The 19,517-nt window shown below is 44.0% G+C and overlaps 1 protein-coding gene across 1 annotated transcript in view; it reads left to right on the top strand.

Moving 5' to 3' along the window:
- Positions 1 to 17,478, top strand: part of PCSK2 (proprotein convertase subtilisin/kexin type 2) — a gene marked incomplete at both ends in the record, with an annotated part of 100,897 nt that extends 83,419 nt beyond the window's left edge. The window contains 4 exons of the mRNA XM_084261107.1: positions 8,459 to 8,674; positions 9,959 to 10,059; positions 12,575 to 12,802; positions 16,992 to 17,478. Coding sequence (XP_084117233.1) covers positions 8,459 to 8,674; positions 9,959 to 10,059; positions 12,575 to 12,802; positions 16,992 to 17,478 — 1,032 coding nt within the window. The remainder of the gene's footprint in view (positions 1 to 8,458; positions 8,675 to 9,958; positions 10,060 to 12,574; positions 12,803 to 16,991) is intronic.
- Between the last annotated feature and the right edge of the window lie 2,039 nt (positions 17,479 to 19,517).

Genomic DNA, 19,517 nt, shown 5'->3' with positions numbered 1-19,517 from the left:
ATCTGCTCTTTGCTGTATTATCTCATGACTTTTGTTTAGGGGCAATAGTCAGCAGCATGACTGGGTCACTGAACAGGGGCTGTTGCTCTGCAAAGATAAATGAGATCACAGCCAGAATAGCAGGTGCTTGAGAATAGGGAATGAAAGAGTTTCATACACGTAAACACCCACAAGCAGTTTGGCAATGGCCAGTGCCACGGATGAACAATCTTACCTAATGCAAATTCCAGCTGCTAGAGAACGTGTATTTGGGGTGTAATTGGGAAGTACTTAATGCAGTTTCTAGTTTCTGAAGACTAGGTTGGAGCTTGGGAGTATCCAGTACCTGCCTAATGAGGACTCGCCCTTGGCTGCGCGGCGCCTGATGCTGGCTGCCAGCTGTAACAGGACTCTGCACCAGAGTCAGATATCCATTAGGGGGGTGTGCAACAAGCTGAGGGAGAAGTGCTGCTCTGCCTGGCGCAAGAGAGATTCAGAGAATGCACTCTGTTGTGCACGCTCTCTCTTTCTTTAGACATGCTTGCCAGGAGCAAATAATGGATATTCTTAATGAGATTTTATTATCTGGCCTCTAGGCTCTGACTGAGCCATGTCTATGGTCAGCAGCAGGTTATAGGGTATAGGGAGAAAAGGGATGTGTTTCTTTACAGCCTCAGTAAATCACCAGCCTAATGTTGTTCTGGGCTGTCCCAAGATGTCTTAGCCCTACACCAAGACCAGGCTGCTCATATGTTCAAAGCTCTTCATCGCTCTGTGCCACCCGATACTTTCCTTGGATGAGATGTGGAGGGATTTTGCTGTAGGTGCAGAAATGCAAACTAAAATTCAGAGCAGAGCAAGAAAGGATGATAATGGACTTAGGAACAAACAGCCCAACAGTGCTGAGAACAGTAGCTATCTCATCTGATTGAGGAGAGGTTCTTTCATTTGAGAGAAGGGGTGAATGACCTGGTAGTAGCATTTTATCTGTAGTATGGCTGGACAAAGCAGTCCTGTGTGATTTACATATCCTTTGGGGGCTAAATGATTTGGTAGGGGGTAAGGATGATAAATGGGATTCCTGTAACAGCACAACTCTCTTAGATACAGACCTTTTGTTCTCTGGTACCTTGCATCCAGAATTCTATCGGCAGTCATCTTAAACAGGAAAAGGTTAACTAGCTCAAGAGCTAATTCCACCCATGTTTTACAGTACATCCTGTCTCTAATGCAATATCCAGGAAACATTTTTGCCGTTTCATGAGTCCAGTTCTTTCCAGCTTCAGCTACTGGCATTTAAGGCAGTAAAAAGAAGCAATCAAGCTAAGCTGGTCTCTATCTATTGCCTTTTTATGATGTAGGCTTTTATATTAGTAGGTTGTAAGGAGTTGCTCATGGACTGAATTAATTTCTTGAGACTTCATCAGCTCAGGCAGAGTATCTAAGGCATGATCCATTTGTGCTTGTGCTGGTGTAAACGTTATTGCTTCCATAATACGGTTCTACCTAAGAAAATGCTGTACAAGTACACAGAGAAATAGCCAGGGAAGTAGTATTAAAAATTTATAGTCTCATCATGAGTCCATAATTGGGCTTACCAATGGTTGAAGAAAGGACAGTGTTAAAAATGAAAGGAAATATTTCTCATTTGCCTCTCTCCGAGGCCACAGACACTGTCTTATTGTTCTTTGAAATACACCAAAGATAGCACGTCAATAATGTATGTGCACTTAGATACCTCTAACATCGTTTTATTTGCTCAACAGCCAAGTGAGGATAATGAAATTAGTTTATGGTCTGGCAACCATCTAATTACTCCATTTCTGAGGAAGCATTACAAGCTTCTTTTTAACTTGGGAGCCCTTTCCTATCGTATCGCCATTGTGTCTGGAGTGTGCATTATAATCCCATGCCTTGTCTTATTTATGTAAGATAAAATCAAACCTTTTTAAAACCCCACATTATATCTGCTTGAAATTCTGAAGTCATCCTGTGCATCTAATGGGATATTTTCAGGCTTCTGTAAAACAGTGTGACCAGCTTTTCTGCCCTGGTGATGGGCTACACAACCTTTGGCTGAGTACATGACGCAGGCTTGGAGATCAGTTGTGACCGTTTTCCTTCCTGCCATAGCCTGGGGAATGGACACGTGCCTCTGAGTTCAGGATGGGGGCAGATCTCAAATGCCACAGGTTTCTGTTGTGATGCTGGCCGCCTCAGGGATGCCCTGGTCAGCTGAGGACTTTGGCTGTTGCAGGTTTGTGCCCCTCCTGACTGTCACGTGAAGAGCAGAAAGCTGCTGCATCAGTAGGTTGGTCCAAAATGGCATGCATGTTTCTAAGCTCCAAATGTAAATATTTTCTTTTTTTGACATGTAAATTACTGTTCTCTAAGGAGACAAGACAATAATGTAGCCTCAAAATGTAGATTTTGCTGTCTCACCCTGACCCCAGGAGAGGTTTTTGCTGAATCTCTGTGCCACAGCTCAGCAGCCATGTGCTTTAGCCTCCCAGGAAGACTGATGCTACAAGCTGGGAACCTTTGCACACTGTTGCAAGAGCCACAGGTAAAGCTGCGAGGCCAGGGTTCATCACACCAGTTGGGAGCTCTGGGCTGGGAAATCAGCATTGTCACTGGTGGAAGTTAAATTGGGTTTTTAGCGTCTTTTTCTCAGTACTGAAAAGAAGATGGGATTAATTTTTACAGATATTACCAATACCAGAGTTATGCCTGCAGACTTGCTGGGCTGGAGTAATGTATTATCACTTGCAATACGCAGCCCAGGATCCAACAATAAAGGAATGACTAATTAAAAGGATTTTTCTCAGCATTTTCAAAGCTCCCTCCCCACTTCCCTGCTGGACTAAGCCCTAATTAAGACTTAATGCTGTCTGTATTCACCAGAAGTGTAATTTTCCGTTCATTTCTCTCAGCTAACAAAAGTCCATCCAGTTTCAACAGAGAAAATGGCTCAAGCATTATTTTTAGCCAGAGGAGATATTAACAATTATGCAATTAATTGGGGGTTGGTGGGTGGGAGTTCAGTACTCTTCTGTGACCAAGTCTAGAGTAAGTGACATAAAGCCTTTTGTTAGAATTTTACAATTATAGGGCTTAGTCCTTTGAGCGTTGTATGCAGCAGTCTCTGGTAGTTGGGTGATTATTACTTGACTCAAATGGTTTAAAAGTCTGCTAGGAGGAGCAGGCACCCAGGTATTGAAACAACAAAGTGTGAAATGGACAGAAACAGGAGAAACACATCTGAAATGTGGTTCCAAATGGCAGAGGTTTTTTGCATAGCAGCCAAATGTTTAACTGAATTCTTGCTCCTGCCAAAGCAGACTTTTCCACCTCCCCACTGAGTGCCTGAAGCTTAGACATGCCAACAGTGAGGGGACACCACCTTCAGCAGCGGTGAATTTGAGTAGGATAACCTAGCTGATGTTTCTTCTGTACTGAACTCCATGACTCATGGGTGTGCTGGGCAGGCCAGATACCCTGTCCTTTTCCGGGGCCACGGTACAGCAGCTCCAGGATTTTGGAAAGGGCTGCATATGAGAGAAGTGCTAAGGCTTTCAGCTCACACAAGACAGCTGTCTCCCTGAATGTGTGCAAGTGGCAAACTTTGGAAATCCAAGTATGTTTCCTTCTTGAAACTTTGGTGTCTGCGTGCTTAAATTGAGATTACTCTGCTGGCTCTCAGAAGCATGTTTCTGTCTAGATTTTGCTTTAGATTTTAGCACTTAGTATAGGAAATGAGCAAACGGATCCAGGAAGTCACAGGCTACCAGTTTGCACTGGGCAAATCAGCTTAGCAGATGCAGAACTTGCTGGAGGAGCCAGGAGAGCAAGGGCTCAATGGGCTGTCCAGCTGGCACCATGTCAGGGGTGCAGGAGCACGCAGGCAGGCTCCAGAAAAGCCTGGCAGCGCAGAAGATGAGCAGCAGTTCAGTGATGCCAAGGACTTGCTGCCTCCAGCTGGCTAACGCCACATAGCTGGGCTGCTCGCGCACAGGGAGTGGTGGGGAGACCGAGTCAGAGCAGGGCCTCTGCATAGGCTCCTACATGTCCAGGCTCATGGCACATGGTCCTGCAGCTTTTCCACAGTCCCTCCTTGCCTTGATGTGCCCCAGCCTGGGGGGTACAATGGTGATTTTGTGTTGCCTGCAGAGCCGGTTGCAAAGCACCTCCAGGCAGAGGTGTATCCTGGGCGCACCGTACCATGGACGGTGTGCCCAGAATACGCTTTCAGAGATAATTAACAGTCATTACTGAAGGATGCAGCTTTTAATTGCAAAACATATTAAGGAATTTCAAATACTTCAGTTCTGAAGAAACCCTCTTTTCAGAGGAATATACAGTTGAAATTAATAGGGTATGGAAACTAACCAAGTCCAATCCAAAAGTCAGTAGGACCCATGGCCGCCTTGAAAAAGCTATAGAATTTTCCCCTTTTTGTGGAAAACCAGCCTATGTCTTACCATAGCGGGCACATAAATTGCTCTAAATTATATAGAAGGTGCTGAAACATTTCTGCTTCCTTCAAGGAGAGAAATACAAAATCTCTATCGTATGTCACACAAAAAGAAAGGTGCTTATAAAATAATATGTGCTTTGGATTTCTTACAGAAAGCAATTTCCAGTTCTGTATTTTTTCCTATATTTTTTTCCAATGTGTTCCTTCACATTTTCTTCCCTAGATATGGGATAGTCCATAAACATCACCGAACCATTTGGCAGCCCTTACCCTGAAATACCTTTTCACTGCTCCTTTAAAAAACCCTCCTCACAGTTAGGTTGGTGTGCTGAGATCATTGACCAGCTGATAGCTGTGGGGTGGTTTTCCCCATCTTGTCGTGAGCCCATCTGTCTGCTGGAATCCTGATGCCAGTGTTCCCTGGTACTTGGCTTTTCAGGGAAGGGGGTCAGTCTTTGTATTCAGCTTATACTGTTTGGAAACCCTGAATCCTGATCTGGGACTGAAAGGTTGGGCCAAAGCCAAAGGGCATCAGAAATGTGTTGTAAAGACCATTATCTCCACTGTGTTCAGTCTTTTGCAACCCCGATGGCCAGGCTGGAGTGGGGGAACTAGAGGAGCTAAGGCAGAGGCCATGCCATGTTAGAAGCTCAGCTGATACTCACTGGGGCCCTTGCCAGCCTGGGTGGGAAAGGGCAGGGAATCTGGAGGAGACTTAATTTGTCCAGTACCGGTCATTTTTATCTGGATAGTGTGATCCAGCAATCAAAACTTGGAGAAACACTGGCTTAGGCACTAGCCCAACAAGCATGATGTATGAACACAATAACAAGGGGAAAAAAAAGGGTTCAGGATGTGCCTAAGTTACATAAAGTGAATTGGGCTGTGGTCCCCTGCTAACTCACTTTTGCAGAGTAGTTCAGTGTAGAGGTTTTTCTGGGATTATGCTCTTTAGAAAATGAAAAAAGGGGTAAGAAAACTTCTTGGGGATATTTTTTGCTGGTAGCGCATCATCCCACGAAGGACACTGGAAATAGAAAACCTGCTGTTTCCACAGAGTTTCTCAGTAGCTGTCTGTGACTTTCTAAGCATATAGTCTTTGCCCAAGATTTAATTCTGGTTTAGCCTCAATAGAACTTTTGAAAAAAAGTGTAGATGAGGTACTTAGGGATATGGTTTAGCTTGGGGTGGGAATGGTTGGACTTGATTATCTTAAAGGTCTTTTCCAACCTTGTGATTCTGTGGGCCCCTCTGGGCTGATGCTAAATACACCGAGATCCATTTTCAGGTCTGAGATACAGCTTCAGGTGGCTCAGAAGTGTGGGTACCACACTGTGCATCGCTTTTGGGGGAAATGAGAAGTTTCAACAGGATTCTGGGGGAAAGAAACTCTTTAACATGCGTTATCTTGTCTTGCTGGTCTTCTCTCTTCTTCCTGGATCTTCCTTCAGGCTCTCTCTGGTGTTTGTAGTGTGTATCACTACCACCTTCTGTGGTCCTGTTTTTGACCTGAATTTACAGCAGCCTAAGTAGAGTGACACTACTGATTTTTAAGGTTTATGCAAGGCAAGGTTGAGATGGAAATAGGAGCTACAGTTTGCTTTAAATGTAACACTTACTTGAGCCAGCTGGGATTTTTCTGGTTTAGACTTCTGCCATCCAGGGACCTGAAAGCTCCCTTCCCCTGAAGCCATGTATTTCTGCCTGGTAAATGAAAGGATGCCAGAGGAAACCAAACTGTTTGCCTGTGCCAACTACCCAACCGCAGCAGGTCTGGCTGTGGGCAATGTAAGCAGCAAGTCCTGAGTACTGCTGCAAATAGTGCACTTGGGCTACTAACAGTTTATTCCAGTAGTGTTTGCTCCTCTTTCCAGTCTTGCCTAAAAGGGAGGGACAACTGAAAGTAGAGCATTAAGAGATGAATTACGGATTTTAACGCTAAGCCGTGCTTCTCTATGTGATAGCCTGAGACCATTCTCACGTTTCAGCAATTACAGGCAGAAAAACGGTCCCCAGCTAACTTCACCCATGATCTCAAGCCCAAGTTCCAGTTCCTCTGTGGATTCCTCTTGCTCTGTAACAGTCTGTTACACCTGTTTCTGCCATTGTGCCACAAATCCCTCTGCCACAGGGTGAAATGCTTTGGAGCAATGCCTGGGTTTGGCTGTGTGGAACAATTTGCCATGCAGGGCTGTCTGCTTCCCCATGCTGAACAGTGCAGAGGCTACCTTCCAGGCACCAAGTTATTTGGGTGGACTTATCATGTGAAAATAGTGTTTCCTCTCCCTTTAAAATGGCTGGAAGGAAAGGGTTGTTTAAGAACGAGTCCATACAAGCCAAACAGCCCATTCGTGGCACCAGCAGCCACCTGATCTCTGTGCTGGGAGCAGCCTTTATTTCTGGGACAGAGAAAGGTGTGCTCGAGCTGCCGCTGGGGCTGTCCAAGAGAGACAGATGGTGGCAAGGAGGTGTGATGGTGTACATGGGCACGGTGGCAAGCTGGGATGCAGCCTCTGAAGGGAGTCCAAAGTCCAGAGTTGGGCTCTGAGGCTGACGGCACTCAGAGCGTGGGGATAACAGACATAACTGTTCTTGTTATGCTGATCTTTTTTTTTTCTTAATATTTTCCTGGAATTATTTTGTTCTTAGAGTATGTATTTTTTTCAGCAGTGTCCTCCTCCCTTAAAACTCAAGTGATTGATCTCAGATCTTTGTGGGAGTTCTTAGACTAATTTCAATAAGCTTTTTCATAGTCATCATCTTTATTATGAAAATCTATGTCTTGAGATGTTATGTACCCCAGTGGCAGCAAGCCTGCTGCGCAGTTCAGTGGATTATAATGCAGCTCACTAACATGCTTGAAATAATGAGGTTGCTCTGTTCAGTGGGGTATGATAAAAAATAGAACCTACTGCTGGGAGCTCAGATTTGATTTAAATTCCTGGCAGAAAAGGTTCCCTATTAAAATACCCTTGCAGGTTGCTATGTTTGTATGTTCTTTTAACTTCCATTTCATGCTGGACAATGAAGAGGCTGGGAGAGAGGGGTTTTTTTTCTTACCTTCTGCCTAGTCTGTACAAACAGTACGTTAAACTGAGGCCTTGCATCCTTCTGGTGCCATTGGAGCAAGCGTTGGATTATATTATGCTAAACGCAGAGAGAAATAGTGGCTGTGCCAGGATCAGTGGGAGGTCTGAGCCTTGGGTTGAGTAGCACTGATCTTTCCCTGAGCATCATGGTTCTCTGGCCTAACAACCTTCCAGGCAGCCTCTGCCTCTTTGTTTGTATGGGATGAAAAGCTGAGTTGATCCTTTCCCCTTCTTGGCCTATCTGGAAGTGGGGACGAGAATAGAGGTTTCTTTCCTTTAACTAACAGGAAGCCTTCATAGCTGCCCTTCAGCTTGAGTCTCTCCTGTCCATCTCTCACCTTCTCAGTGTAATTTGTAGGCCACCTTTCTATAGATTATTTATATGGTGCCATAACTTTATTTTCTGCTTAGTAGTAGAAGCTGGTTTGTCAGAAAAGAGCTCTCAGTCAGTGAAACCTTTGGAGAAAAATTATTGAGAGAAGAAGGTGCCAGTTTTACAGAGTTTTTTAGCCACTGCCTGAGCCTAATTGGATCTCACAAACCCACTATGTGAGATGACCTATATCCCTTTTAAGAGAACGCTTTCCTCATAGCACTTAGACCTTGACAGAAACGCTAATGAATCCATAAAATGTCTTAGCATCTGGCGCAGGAGCCTTCAGGGCGTCTGGCGAAACAGGAGATAAATGGAAGTGCTCTGTGTACATAAGGTTGCAGAACTGGCTGTGGCTGCCAGTTAACTGGATTTTATAACCTCCTGAAGTCCATGTTATTTCAGTTTAAGGTTAATGTATATTTTGTTTGCACCAGTTTTCTCCTTTATAGATCTACCTAGCTTTACAATTAGTTTACACAGTTTAAAGTAGCTGCTTTCTCCTGTTTGCAATTTAACACAAGATTTTCCCTTTCACAGGGCCGGGGCGGCAAAGGAAGCATCTATGTCTGGGCCTCTGGAGACGGGGGCAGCTACGATGACTGTAACTGTGATGGTTATGCATCCAGCATGTGGACAATCTCCATCAATTCTGCTATAAATGATGGACGGACAGCGCTGTATGATGAAAGCTGCTCTTCAACGTTAGCCTCCACCTTTAGTAATGGAAGGAAGAGAAATCCGGAGGCTGGTGTGGTGAGTCCAGATATTATTGTGCTATTGCTGCTGTCTTTGTGCACTCCCACGACCTATTACAACTCTGTCTGCTTTGGAGCAGCAGATGGTCCTTTGTTCAGATGGATATTTTCTCTTCTGCAGTACATGATTGTGCCAAAACTGTCAGCTGACAAGATGTGGGATTAATATTGAGAACAGCAATGATCTTCCATCTCTTTGAGTTTCATATAGTTGTTGCTATCCATTATCAGAAACCGGATGTGGCAGTTCAGTTGTGCATCTTCTAGAGGGCAGTGTGACAAAAGGTCTCTGTAAAAATCCAACTGAGAAGTATTGACATCTGACATCATTCTTACCTGTACAGGCAGAGCAGTGATGAGCCAGACTTCTGCTGTACTAGAAGCTGCTCAGAGCAGAAAGACATTCAGTCACCTCCAGAGGAAATGTGGGGCTCAGATTAACCCTCAGGCATACAGTCTCATATTGACCAGCACAGGACATTATCCTCTGCAGGGCTGTACCTACTACAGGAAAATAGGCAGCTGCTGTTCAAGTGTGTCTTCCACTGTATTGATCGGTGCTCTTCAGTACCTTCAGACTAGCCAGGGGACAGTCAAACTCAGAGTGTGGAAAATTCAGGTGTAATAGCCCAAGGACAGTCTTTGACAGAAGCCTCTACACATTTTCCTTGGCGCTGTCTCAAAGCCCAGAGGCAATGTGTAGAAATCTGAACAACTCTGTGCAGTAGCAGATGGAAAAATACTGGTTTCTGTCTTGAGACCATCTCCATGCTGCTACCAGCTGAGATGATCTGTGGCACCTTTGTAATTAGCACCATAAAATGTATCTCTGAGTTTTCATTCTGGTCTCTCCTAGTGACTAATTGGCAGATAGCAGCCTGGTACTGCTGCTGGTTCTGGAGGTGCACAGGTGTTAGAAACCTCAATACCATTAACAACTGTAGTTTCAGATCCTTCTGATGACCGCAGGGCAATTTAAGACCTTTGGTTAACCTGCATTTGTAGGAAATAATTGACATCTATATGAGTTTACGAGTTCTAGGTGGTAATGAACGTTGTTTTACCACATCGTGATTTATTCTTGCATTCGCACCTCCTGTAGCTATGTCTCACTCTGGTTTTAACTTGATACGCTGTTCTAAAGAAATCAGGTCCTAAGGGCAAACACCCAATTACTCTAAAGAGCAAGGGCACACACTCAGCTTTCTGTGTTTTTCTGAGCCTGTACCTGCAAGGAAAATGGACTGGCTTGTCTCATTAATTACACCTAATGTCATTGCAGGCTACCACGGATCTGTATGGCAACTGCACCCTGCGTCACTCAGGAACATCTGCAGCTGCCCCTGAAGCAGCCGGAGTGTTCGCCTTGGCCCTGGAGGCTAAGTATGCTGTTGAGAAATTCCTTGTGAGCTCTAGAGAGGAGAGGGCCTGCGGTTTGTTTAATGTCATTCATCATATGGCTCTCTGTGACATGGGGCTGGGGCCAGCAGCTACTGAGCTGCCTGCTGCGGTAGTGCCATGCATGGTAACTCACAGATGGAGCGACGGTCTTGCCAAAGCTGTGTAGCAGATACGTTTTGGCTGACTCGCTCTCTCTGTGTCCTCCGTCTACTGCTGCCAGGGGTTAGTCTTGCTCAGCTCTATTTGCAGGGAGAGATTATTTCGTTTCTCCACATACCCACAGTGGAATGTGGCCAGCCTACAGAAGCATAAGAACAAACCTATAGACAGAAGTTCATCTGCAGTGATGGATGCTTAGGGGAGAGCACCCCAAACAGGGATTAAGAACTGTCTTTCAACAGCAGCTTTGGCAGTGAGTGGTTTTGAGAGAGCAGTCAGCCTGTCCTGTTTAATAACCACAGGCAGATCTATCCTCCTCGAATTTGTCTACCTCTCTTTCAGCTTGTCTGTATTTGGCATCCAGTGGCAATCAGTTCCACAGTGATAATGGTGTTTGGCAAGGGCGGTGCGGAATGTTTCCTTTGGTTTTTCTTAACTTGCTGCTAGTGATCTGCTTCTGTGGGACATCCTTGATCTGTCATGTGAAAGAATAAACAGCTGTGGTCTCTTTGCCATCTCCATGCTATTTATGGCACTGGATACCTCTGGTATATCTTGCTTTATTATCATCTTCTCCAGTGATTAGGAAAAGTTTTCCTTACCTAAACCATCTTTTTACTTTGTGTGAAATTATTTTATGAAGTGAGACAACCTTTGCTCAGATATACAGCCTGCTGTGACCATGGTACAAAATGAGGACTGTGTACACAGTTTTCTTCAACAGTGTGCAGAAGAATAAAGATTTGACAGAGACAAAGTTTCTGTCATTAGCAGAGCAATGACTGTGGTGCTTAGAGCATGACTTGGGCCAAGGCCCATTTTTCAGGTTTTATATGTGTAAAACACACAGGCCAAGTGTTTCATTTTGGATGCTCAGTTTTTCTACCTTCAGATTCATTCAGTAGGACAGCCACAATGTAAGAAATAACTATGGCCATAAAAATATAGCAGTTTAATGAATTTTCCGACCACTGGTTTAACCTGGAATACAACCATAGTATCACAGTAGTAATTAGCACAAGTCCTCATATGGGCTGTCCACAAACATTGGAATTACTCCTGCCAAACTATCACAAGCAGATAGTGGACTAAAGACCCTGGTTTGCCTTTGCTGAGAAGAAGGCGGCTGGAGAAGAGTGGGAAAAAATGTGAGTCCTTCCCATCTCCTCCCAGGCCCTGTAAAACCTCCAATCTCCATGAGAAGAGCTGCCCAGGATGAGTTACCCAAACCTTCACAAGCACCGCTAACGATTTCCATGCAGACCGCTGCTGCCTGCAGTGTGTCTCTCACCTCTCATACAGTGTATGTTTGACATCTCTCTCAAACCAGACCAATCTGTGAAATGGAAAGTACGGGTTTAAGATGTGTAGCAGCTCTTAAGAGGTTTCAGTAAGAATGATGCGAGTGATATCTGGTTTTCAGCTATCTTGTGTCACCTCAGAAAAATGGCAGTAATTGGCTATTGTGGTGTACGTTCAGCATGCACATATGCTTATTGCTTGGGGCACGGAAAGCTGAAAAGAGGATCCTTTTAGGTTGATGGCTTAAATCAGACATATTGTAATGTTGAAAGAGTTCATCATAGAACAACTGGAATAGGTTTACTTATGTAGAATTAAAGTGTCAGTTCTAAAGCTTCCAGAATAATAACTTGTAAGTGCCCTTCCTGTCATGGTAATCACTGCAGATCTAGGAAGACAAGAGCCGATGATGAAAAATGAGCATTGAGCCTAGACGAATGTTAATTGACTGCATCCATCCACGCTGGTATATCACAGGTGACAAACCTCTACCATACCTTACAATGCAAACCTACAGCCACCCACAGCCCAAATTCACCAAAATTACAGCTATATTACTGCAGCTCATCAGTTTCATCAGATTAGGGCTTCTCTGGGGGAATTTTGGCAGGTCTGTGGGAAAAGCAGGAAGAGTGAGCAAGGAGAAGAGGGCAAGATTTCAGAGGGAGCCTAGGCAAAACTCTGTTGTCATCCTCCTCTTTTTGTATTCTTTTCAGGTTCTGGTATAGTATCCTACTCATTTTATTAGCTTAAAATCTGCATGGTGCATCTATAATGTACGGTTTTCAAGAACAGGGAAACAATCAGAAATGATGCTGCAATTTTGGGGAGTATATTTTGGGAAAGTACTATACAATTAAAACCTATTCTTATTCCCACTGACATCAACAGAAGCTTTGTTATTGATATACGCATACATAAAATTTCTGTGTGATTCACAGAAGCAGATTCTACCAAAAGGCTTACTCAAACCCCCTTTCTTTAAGATCTGTTTGGAAATACTGTACTGTTGGTTCTCTGTGTTGCTTTTCTACAGCTTGGATCTGACATGGAGAGACATGCAGCATCTGACAGTGCTCACCTCCAAGAGGAACCAGCTTCATGATGAGGTTCATCAGTGGCGTAGAAACGGCGTTGGGCTGGAATTCAACCATCTGTTCGGCTACGGTGTCCTTGATGCAGGAGCAATGGTCAAGATGGCCAAAGACTGGAAGACCGTTCCCGAGAGATTCCATTGTGTTGGAGGGTCAATACAGGAACCTGAGTAAGTAAATGGCCAAGTGTATGTGTTTGGCTTCTCCCAGGCGTTTAGGAGAACCTGCTGACAAAGGCAGAGATAGTAAAAAAACATAATGAACTTTTCTTTTCTAAGAAAGCCTGACTTTACTAGTAGCATTCCAGATATTTCAGTCAGTTGATAAAATAAACTACATGATTTGCAGTTCTGGTTTGCTGGAGGAGTGCATTCCACAGCTCATCTGTGTCATCTTTGCTAGAGTGAGCAGTATTAATAGCAGCAACCGTTTCTCCTGGGCACTTACACATATGTTTGTACCAAAGTTACTATGAATAAAGAGCTTGTTGCTGTGCACAAGTGAAAATGGAGGAGGCTGGCTCTGTAAATTACAGAAACTGCTACCACATGGCATACCTGTCAGGCAGGTCATATCTCCTTGTCACGTATTCCAGCAGAAAATGTTATCTTCAAAAGACTGAACCAACCATCTACGGGTACCAGTGATTCTGTTTGAATGCTACGGGATTTAATTGTGTTTGGTTTATGCTCTTCAAATCTCTAATTGCCGATAGGTAGTCAAATTATTTTCTGATTTACCTTCATGTGCTGAAGTGAATGAGTCAACAAGTGAATGAATTAATACTAATTGTCTACAACAGCTATAGTTCAATTTAATTATTTGAAATACTAACCTAATTGTGGCTGGTTTATGTCTGCACCATTTGGAATTTGAATTTCAGTGCCATTTTTGAAGGCATCATTATTCTACTGGAAAAAGAAAGCAAACCAGTGTGCCACCCTGCCAGATAGCTCAGCCAGGCAAAGAGCTTGTTCCCAGCCTTCCAGGTGGGATTGCATTTGTAGGATCCCAGGTTCTGCAGCTGAGATCTGAGTTTTAATTCATCGGGCCTATGCAGACTCACAGGTAGGAAACAAGTGAGAGGGCGCTGAAGCTAATTTTGAGCTATTTCTAGTTTATTTATAATTTCAGTGCAGCCTAACCATCTCATTTATCTCAGTACAGCCCCCATGTATTGAAATGGGGATCATCCCAGAGGAAAATTCCTTTCTGTAGGGTTGGCTCCTTGCATTACATGATGTGGTAGAGGTATTCTGGCAACAGGTGAGCCAGAGTCAGGCAAGTGCTATGCAGTAGTAGTGTCTCCCCTGCCTTTGTTCTTCTGTGCCGTTTCTGCTGTTGAATGGGCAGAAAAGCAGAGGTGATGGTGCCCTTCCTCCAGCCCAGGGATCTGGAACTGCAGTGAAGCTTTCCTATGGGTGTCACTGACTAACAAGCTCTGGTGTTGACAAACACACTTTGGTTTGGTATTGGTTTCTTTGGAGAGCAGCTTCAGAAGAGGCTTCATGATTTCAGCACACAGATTTAGAAAGTCCAACCAAGTCAGTCACCACATGAGCCTCCTAACTCTACTGCCATGTCATCTCAGTGCGTGGTCTGTATGGATGTTCCCCCATAATTAATAGGGATTAAACAGTTAACAGGACTGCTGTAATATTTACATCCTTCAATGACAATGTCACTGACAGGAAGCAATAAGCATCATGACTTGCAACATCTACATTTTTTGAATTACATTGTAAATAAAACTAGTTGAGTCCCAGCATCTCCAGAGGTTCCTTGGAAATAAAAACTATGCTGCAGTTCTGCCATGGACAGTTGGGTTCTTTTTCTAGTTTGACTTTGCTGGAGCAGTGTTTTCTTTACATATTTTATGTATTTTTGTAGAAGTGTAGATGTTTGTATATATAAAATACATACTCAGTATAGGTTTGGGTAGGTGTGTAATTGATGTAGAGGTGTGAAGCAGAGCAGGCCTGTCAGTTAGCAGAAGCAGGCCAGGGAAGAACTGACAGCCCAGAACAGACAGTGTTGTGCTGAAAGCAGTCAGTGTTCAAAATGTGGCATTTCTTGTCAGCAGTAGGAATTCCTCCCAAAAAGGGATTCTTGTTGGGTCAGCAAAAAAAGAACAGTCTTAGTCTGGATGGGTCAGGGAGACCCAAAGGTGATTTAGGACAGCATAGTCTGTTAGCTGAGGAACAGGAGCACGGGCGTGTTCTTGGGGAGAGTGGTTGGTTACCTCCCACTGCTCAGCTCTGACTGGGTACTACACTTTGTGCAAAAATGAAGCTATTTCATATATATATATATATACATATATATATATACACATACATATGAATCAGTTGGGCAGCAGCACACTGTCAGAGCGTGGAAAACCCATGTCCTTTTCTGCTCCTTTCCTGTCAGGCTTTTTCCACCACCCCAGTTCTTTTTTTTCCTTCGGGAAAATTCACCTGCACTGTAGAAATTAGTCTGGTGAAGCAGAGAGTGCTGGGCTCTAATTCAAAGGAAAGGGGGGGCAGTGGGGAGAGCGTTTTCTCGCGTTCTAGAGAGCTGAGAACTGTGGCACTGCAGTACTTAAGAAGGTGAAGTGAAAAGCTGTCAGCAAAGCAAGTGGAGTGGTAATACTGCTCTTAGTTCTTTGGGTTTTGGTGATGACAGATGGAAAATGCGTTGTGGTGTCCTCCCTCATGCACTGGAGGAGGAATAATGCACCTCTCACCACACTTAGAATGAAGCACTGTTTGACAGAGCTTTGTCCGCTGTGTGAGTTCTGTGAGACAAGGTGGATTCAGATCACTTTGAGGACGATGCTTCCCATGCAGAGAAGTTGTAACTCTGTGGCTGCTGGGAGATGATGATGATCCTTCACTTGTGGCAGCTTATAGTGCGTTTTCCTTGTGCTTGGGCACACAAACTAAATCCTGAGGTTATAGGTTTTAGCTATACAGTATTTATGTTATACGACAGCTTCTGCTCCAGGGCAGAACAACGCAGGATTTCAGTGTAAGTAAGTGTTTGAATGCCTTGAGGACCTGAACTCAAATGTCTTTTTAGTCTGGAAGTACTCCCAGGAAGGCAATACTAAAGGAAGGAGGGATTGGAGACCGGCCTGAGCCAATTAGTGATGTACTAAGCTGTAATACCTGGAGCTCATCTGAAGAGGAGAATTCCTGGAAGCTGGGCTTGAATGCAAAGCTCTCTTTGGTCTCTGAAGAACACACTGTTTCAGTAGCAAAGGGAAAAGGCTGGTGCTCATTTCTTTTGCCCAGAAGGTATTCATTACCGCAGTGTGGTCAGTGCCCTTTTACTGCAAAACCTAGGTCAGGGAAAAGCCACTGGAAGAGGTAATAACAAGCTGACAATAACAAGAGTTTTATGACTTACTCTTTTTTTTTAATGACTGCAGTAATTCTTGTCTTTCAAGTATTTCCTTTAGACAGAGGACAGCGTCACACTGCTCACAGCACGCTGAGGGTGAATTTTGTTTCCACTTCGGTGTAGTTTGCCAGCCAGGTTCTGAGGCAGCTGTTAATTGCTGGCTGCATCCTGACCCTGAGTGGGTTAGCAGGCACTTCGCAGCCCGGGTGCTGGCAGGCGCTGCTCCCAGCCAGGCAGCAGTGCCCTGGACCAGTGCTGGGCTCCCAAGCGTGACAAACGGCCTTTGGTCACTTGTGAGGTTGCCTTTGTAAGGGCTGAAATGTGATCACCAAGAAATCTGTGTAGCTGCAAGGTGCAGCCCTTCAGCAACTCCGGAAACTGCAGCTTCTTTCCTGCATGTGTGCACTCCAGCCAGGAGCAGTTCAAGGAAAGCTGTTTTAATGGAAAAGTACTTCTCACGTGAGCTGAAACCAGGGTCCCACATCTGTGCTGGTTTCCAAGTCAGAACAAAGATGTAGGCTTGAATGAGACTGCACTGAAATTCTGGGTAAGTGGCTCCTCTAGCCCCAGACAGTCACTTGCTGCTGTCTTTGAAGGTGACTGATATGACTGACAGCTCGTGGTTCTTCTACTGAAGTCGTACATTGTGATGCGATTACCCAATATAGCAGTGATAAGTAAAGGCAGCTATCAACTAGCTCTTAAATAGCAGTCTGTGCTTCTTAGTGGTATTCCTTCTCTCTTTGTGTACATTCATCTTGCATTTCCAAATTAAGGCTCTGCTCTCATTTTCTGTAAGAGAATGTTCTTTTTCTGGCTAAGTTTTCAACTATTATTGCCTTACTTTTCCACGTATTAATAACAAATATTATACAGGGTTTTTGTGAGGCATCAAAACCCAGTAGTTTAAGAATGAGCTATGTCATGCTGTCTGTATCCTTTTAATTTGCTTAATTATCTTTTGACCTGCAGAAAGATACCACCAAGTGGCAAGCTGGTCCTCACACTTACAACTGATGCTTGTGAGGGGAAGGAAAACTTTGTGCGATACCTTGAACACGTCCAAGCAGTTATAACTGTGAATGCCAGCAGGCGAGGAGACCTCAACATCAACATGACCTCGCCAATGGGAACAAAGTCCATTTTACTGAGCCGCCGTCCCCGGGATGATGACTCCAAGGTGGGTTTTGATAAATGGCCTTTCATGACCACACACACTTGGGGAGAAGACCCGCGAGGCACCTGGGCTCTAGAGATTGGGTTTGTCGGCAGCCTGCCTCAGCGGGGCGTGCTGAAGGAGTGGACACTGATGCTGCATGGGACTCAGAGCGCACCATATATAGACCAAATAGTAAAAGATTATCAGTCCAAACTGGCCATGTCCAAGAAGGAGGAGCTGGAAGAAGAATTGGATGAAGCAGTGGAGAGGAGCCTGAAGAGTATACTGAGCAAGAACTAGTGCTGTTCTGCATGACGGTGTCTGTCCTTCCCTGGATCCCGCTACTCACCTTTCTACTATCCAAACCTCTGTGTTAGACATATTCCAATGATCGTCTCTGTAGCCAAATTATCACACTCTCTTGATTTTAAAGTCTTATATCTCGTCGATAATTGTTTTAATTACCACTGAAGCAATCCTTTTTTTACTCTAAACCACAAATATACAATCCCCAACTGAATACTATGTACAGTTTGTGACTGTAAATTATTTTCGTGTCATACGAATAGGTAATAACAAGAAGTCGATGGCTTTTCCCTTCATATTTTAGTGGTAAATGTTGTTTGTATTCAAAAAAAAAAAAAGGTGAATTTTAACATTGGCAGTTGCTGATAATAATGGGTAATGGGCACATTTTTAAAAATAATGTTGAAAGAGGGAATTACAAGAGGTTGGCTGGGGAGGTCTTTGGATGTCTGACAGCTCCTTCTGCACCACTGCTTCAGTGGGACTCTCCCCATTGGATTCAACCGAAGTAGCACAGGACCCTACAAAAAGAAATAAGCCAGAGATGAAGAAAATTTACCAGTTTGCAGAAATCCAATTCTTTGGAGAGTTTTCTTTAATCCACACAGTTACACCCCATCCACACTAACACTTCAGCCACAGAAAGGTTCCACAGGCATGCAATAAGGGAAGGCAAAGCGATGCCAAAGCCAGGGGACAAGGGGAAGTGCTTTGCAAACAGGGTCAGGGCATTCTAGAAGCACAAGTTTCTGGTTTGATTTTGTTTTTAACTTTGGCAACTTCTATCAGTTACCATCTCACAGCAGAACGAGTGCATAGGGAACGAGCTGTAGGATTTCTGGCAATCTGTGTGCAAAAGTGCATCTGCTCATCTCTATACAGATGGAGATGTGCCACAGCAGCAATAGGTTAGGCTGTTGCAGCATTTCCAACCACAGCCCCATTTTCTGTGGTTTACAGCCTGCCTGTCAGTCAGTTGTTGTGGAAGAAATTCGACGTACGCAGTTTCCATCCCACAACAATGTTTTTATCCAAATATCATCTTAAAAAATGAGATATTTGTTATCTCTCATTTGTTTTACAAGTATATTTAAGGAGAAAAATATGCCTAACTTATATAACGCAAAGTTGGCCTTCTTGGGAAATAAAAAGGAGTGTGTTTGGGAAGGTTCATTGGTAATCAATTGCTCTTCGCTGTCTGAAAGAGTCAGTCCCACCTCCACTTTTCATCCATGAGTAAAGTCTCACTCTCGCCCTCAAAGTCTGCAGGGTATGACATTCTCCTCGGTGGGCATTACTCATGGTAGTAACCACTGCATGTTCTCAGGTGTGAGATCCCAAATTTAACCTTTTAATAATAAATAAAGGGTCTGGATTCTGCAGATATTTAGACACTCAGTAAAGGCCATCAGTGGCCCAGCGCAAATGCAGATAGGAAGCAGGTCTTTTGCGTCTTTGCAGGATCTGAGATCAGCTTTTTAGCAACAACTAGTTTCAGATTTTTATTATGTATTTTTAATATGCAGAGCATTCATCTAAAACATTTTAATGAGAGTTTTCCTGGTTGATCAGGTGCATAGTAAACACATTCAGTAAGTAAATATTTATCTAACAAATAAAAAAAAAAACCAAAGTTTATATGGTGCACACATTTCACTTAAGATGATCTAATCTGTGCTGTTATTTCTAGTGAATATCCATCTTTTATCTTTTCACAAGGAGCCTGTTCTTTCCTTTACAAATCCAAATACAAAAGTAACAGCTCAACCTACTTAGAGTCTATGTGAATTACACTCTCAAGCCAAGACAAGCAGCCTTGCACTACTCACAGGTTCCTTGTGTGCAGTAGTCCCTTCAGCAGGCCGAGTCATGCTGGGATACAACGGGCATCAGCAGAAGAACCAGGTTCCACGCAAGTTTGGTTTTTTTAAGTGCTCTTGGTTAGATGTTACTGTGCTGGCTGTGTTTAATTTGGCAATTTCAGAAGTAATCCAAGGATGAGAGGGGACCCATGTTGTGAGGCACAGACAGAA

This window comes from Gallinula chloropus (assembly GCF_964237585.1).
Source record: "Gallinula chloropus genome assembly, chromosome: 3".
Taxonomy (NCBI): domain Eukaryota; kingdom Metazoa; phylum Chordata; class Aves; order Gruiformes; family Rallidae; genus Gallinula; species Gallinula chloropus.
The sequence above is the reverse complement of the archived record's forward strand: the minus strand, read 5'-3'. Positions and strand labels throughout refer to the sequence as shown.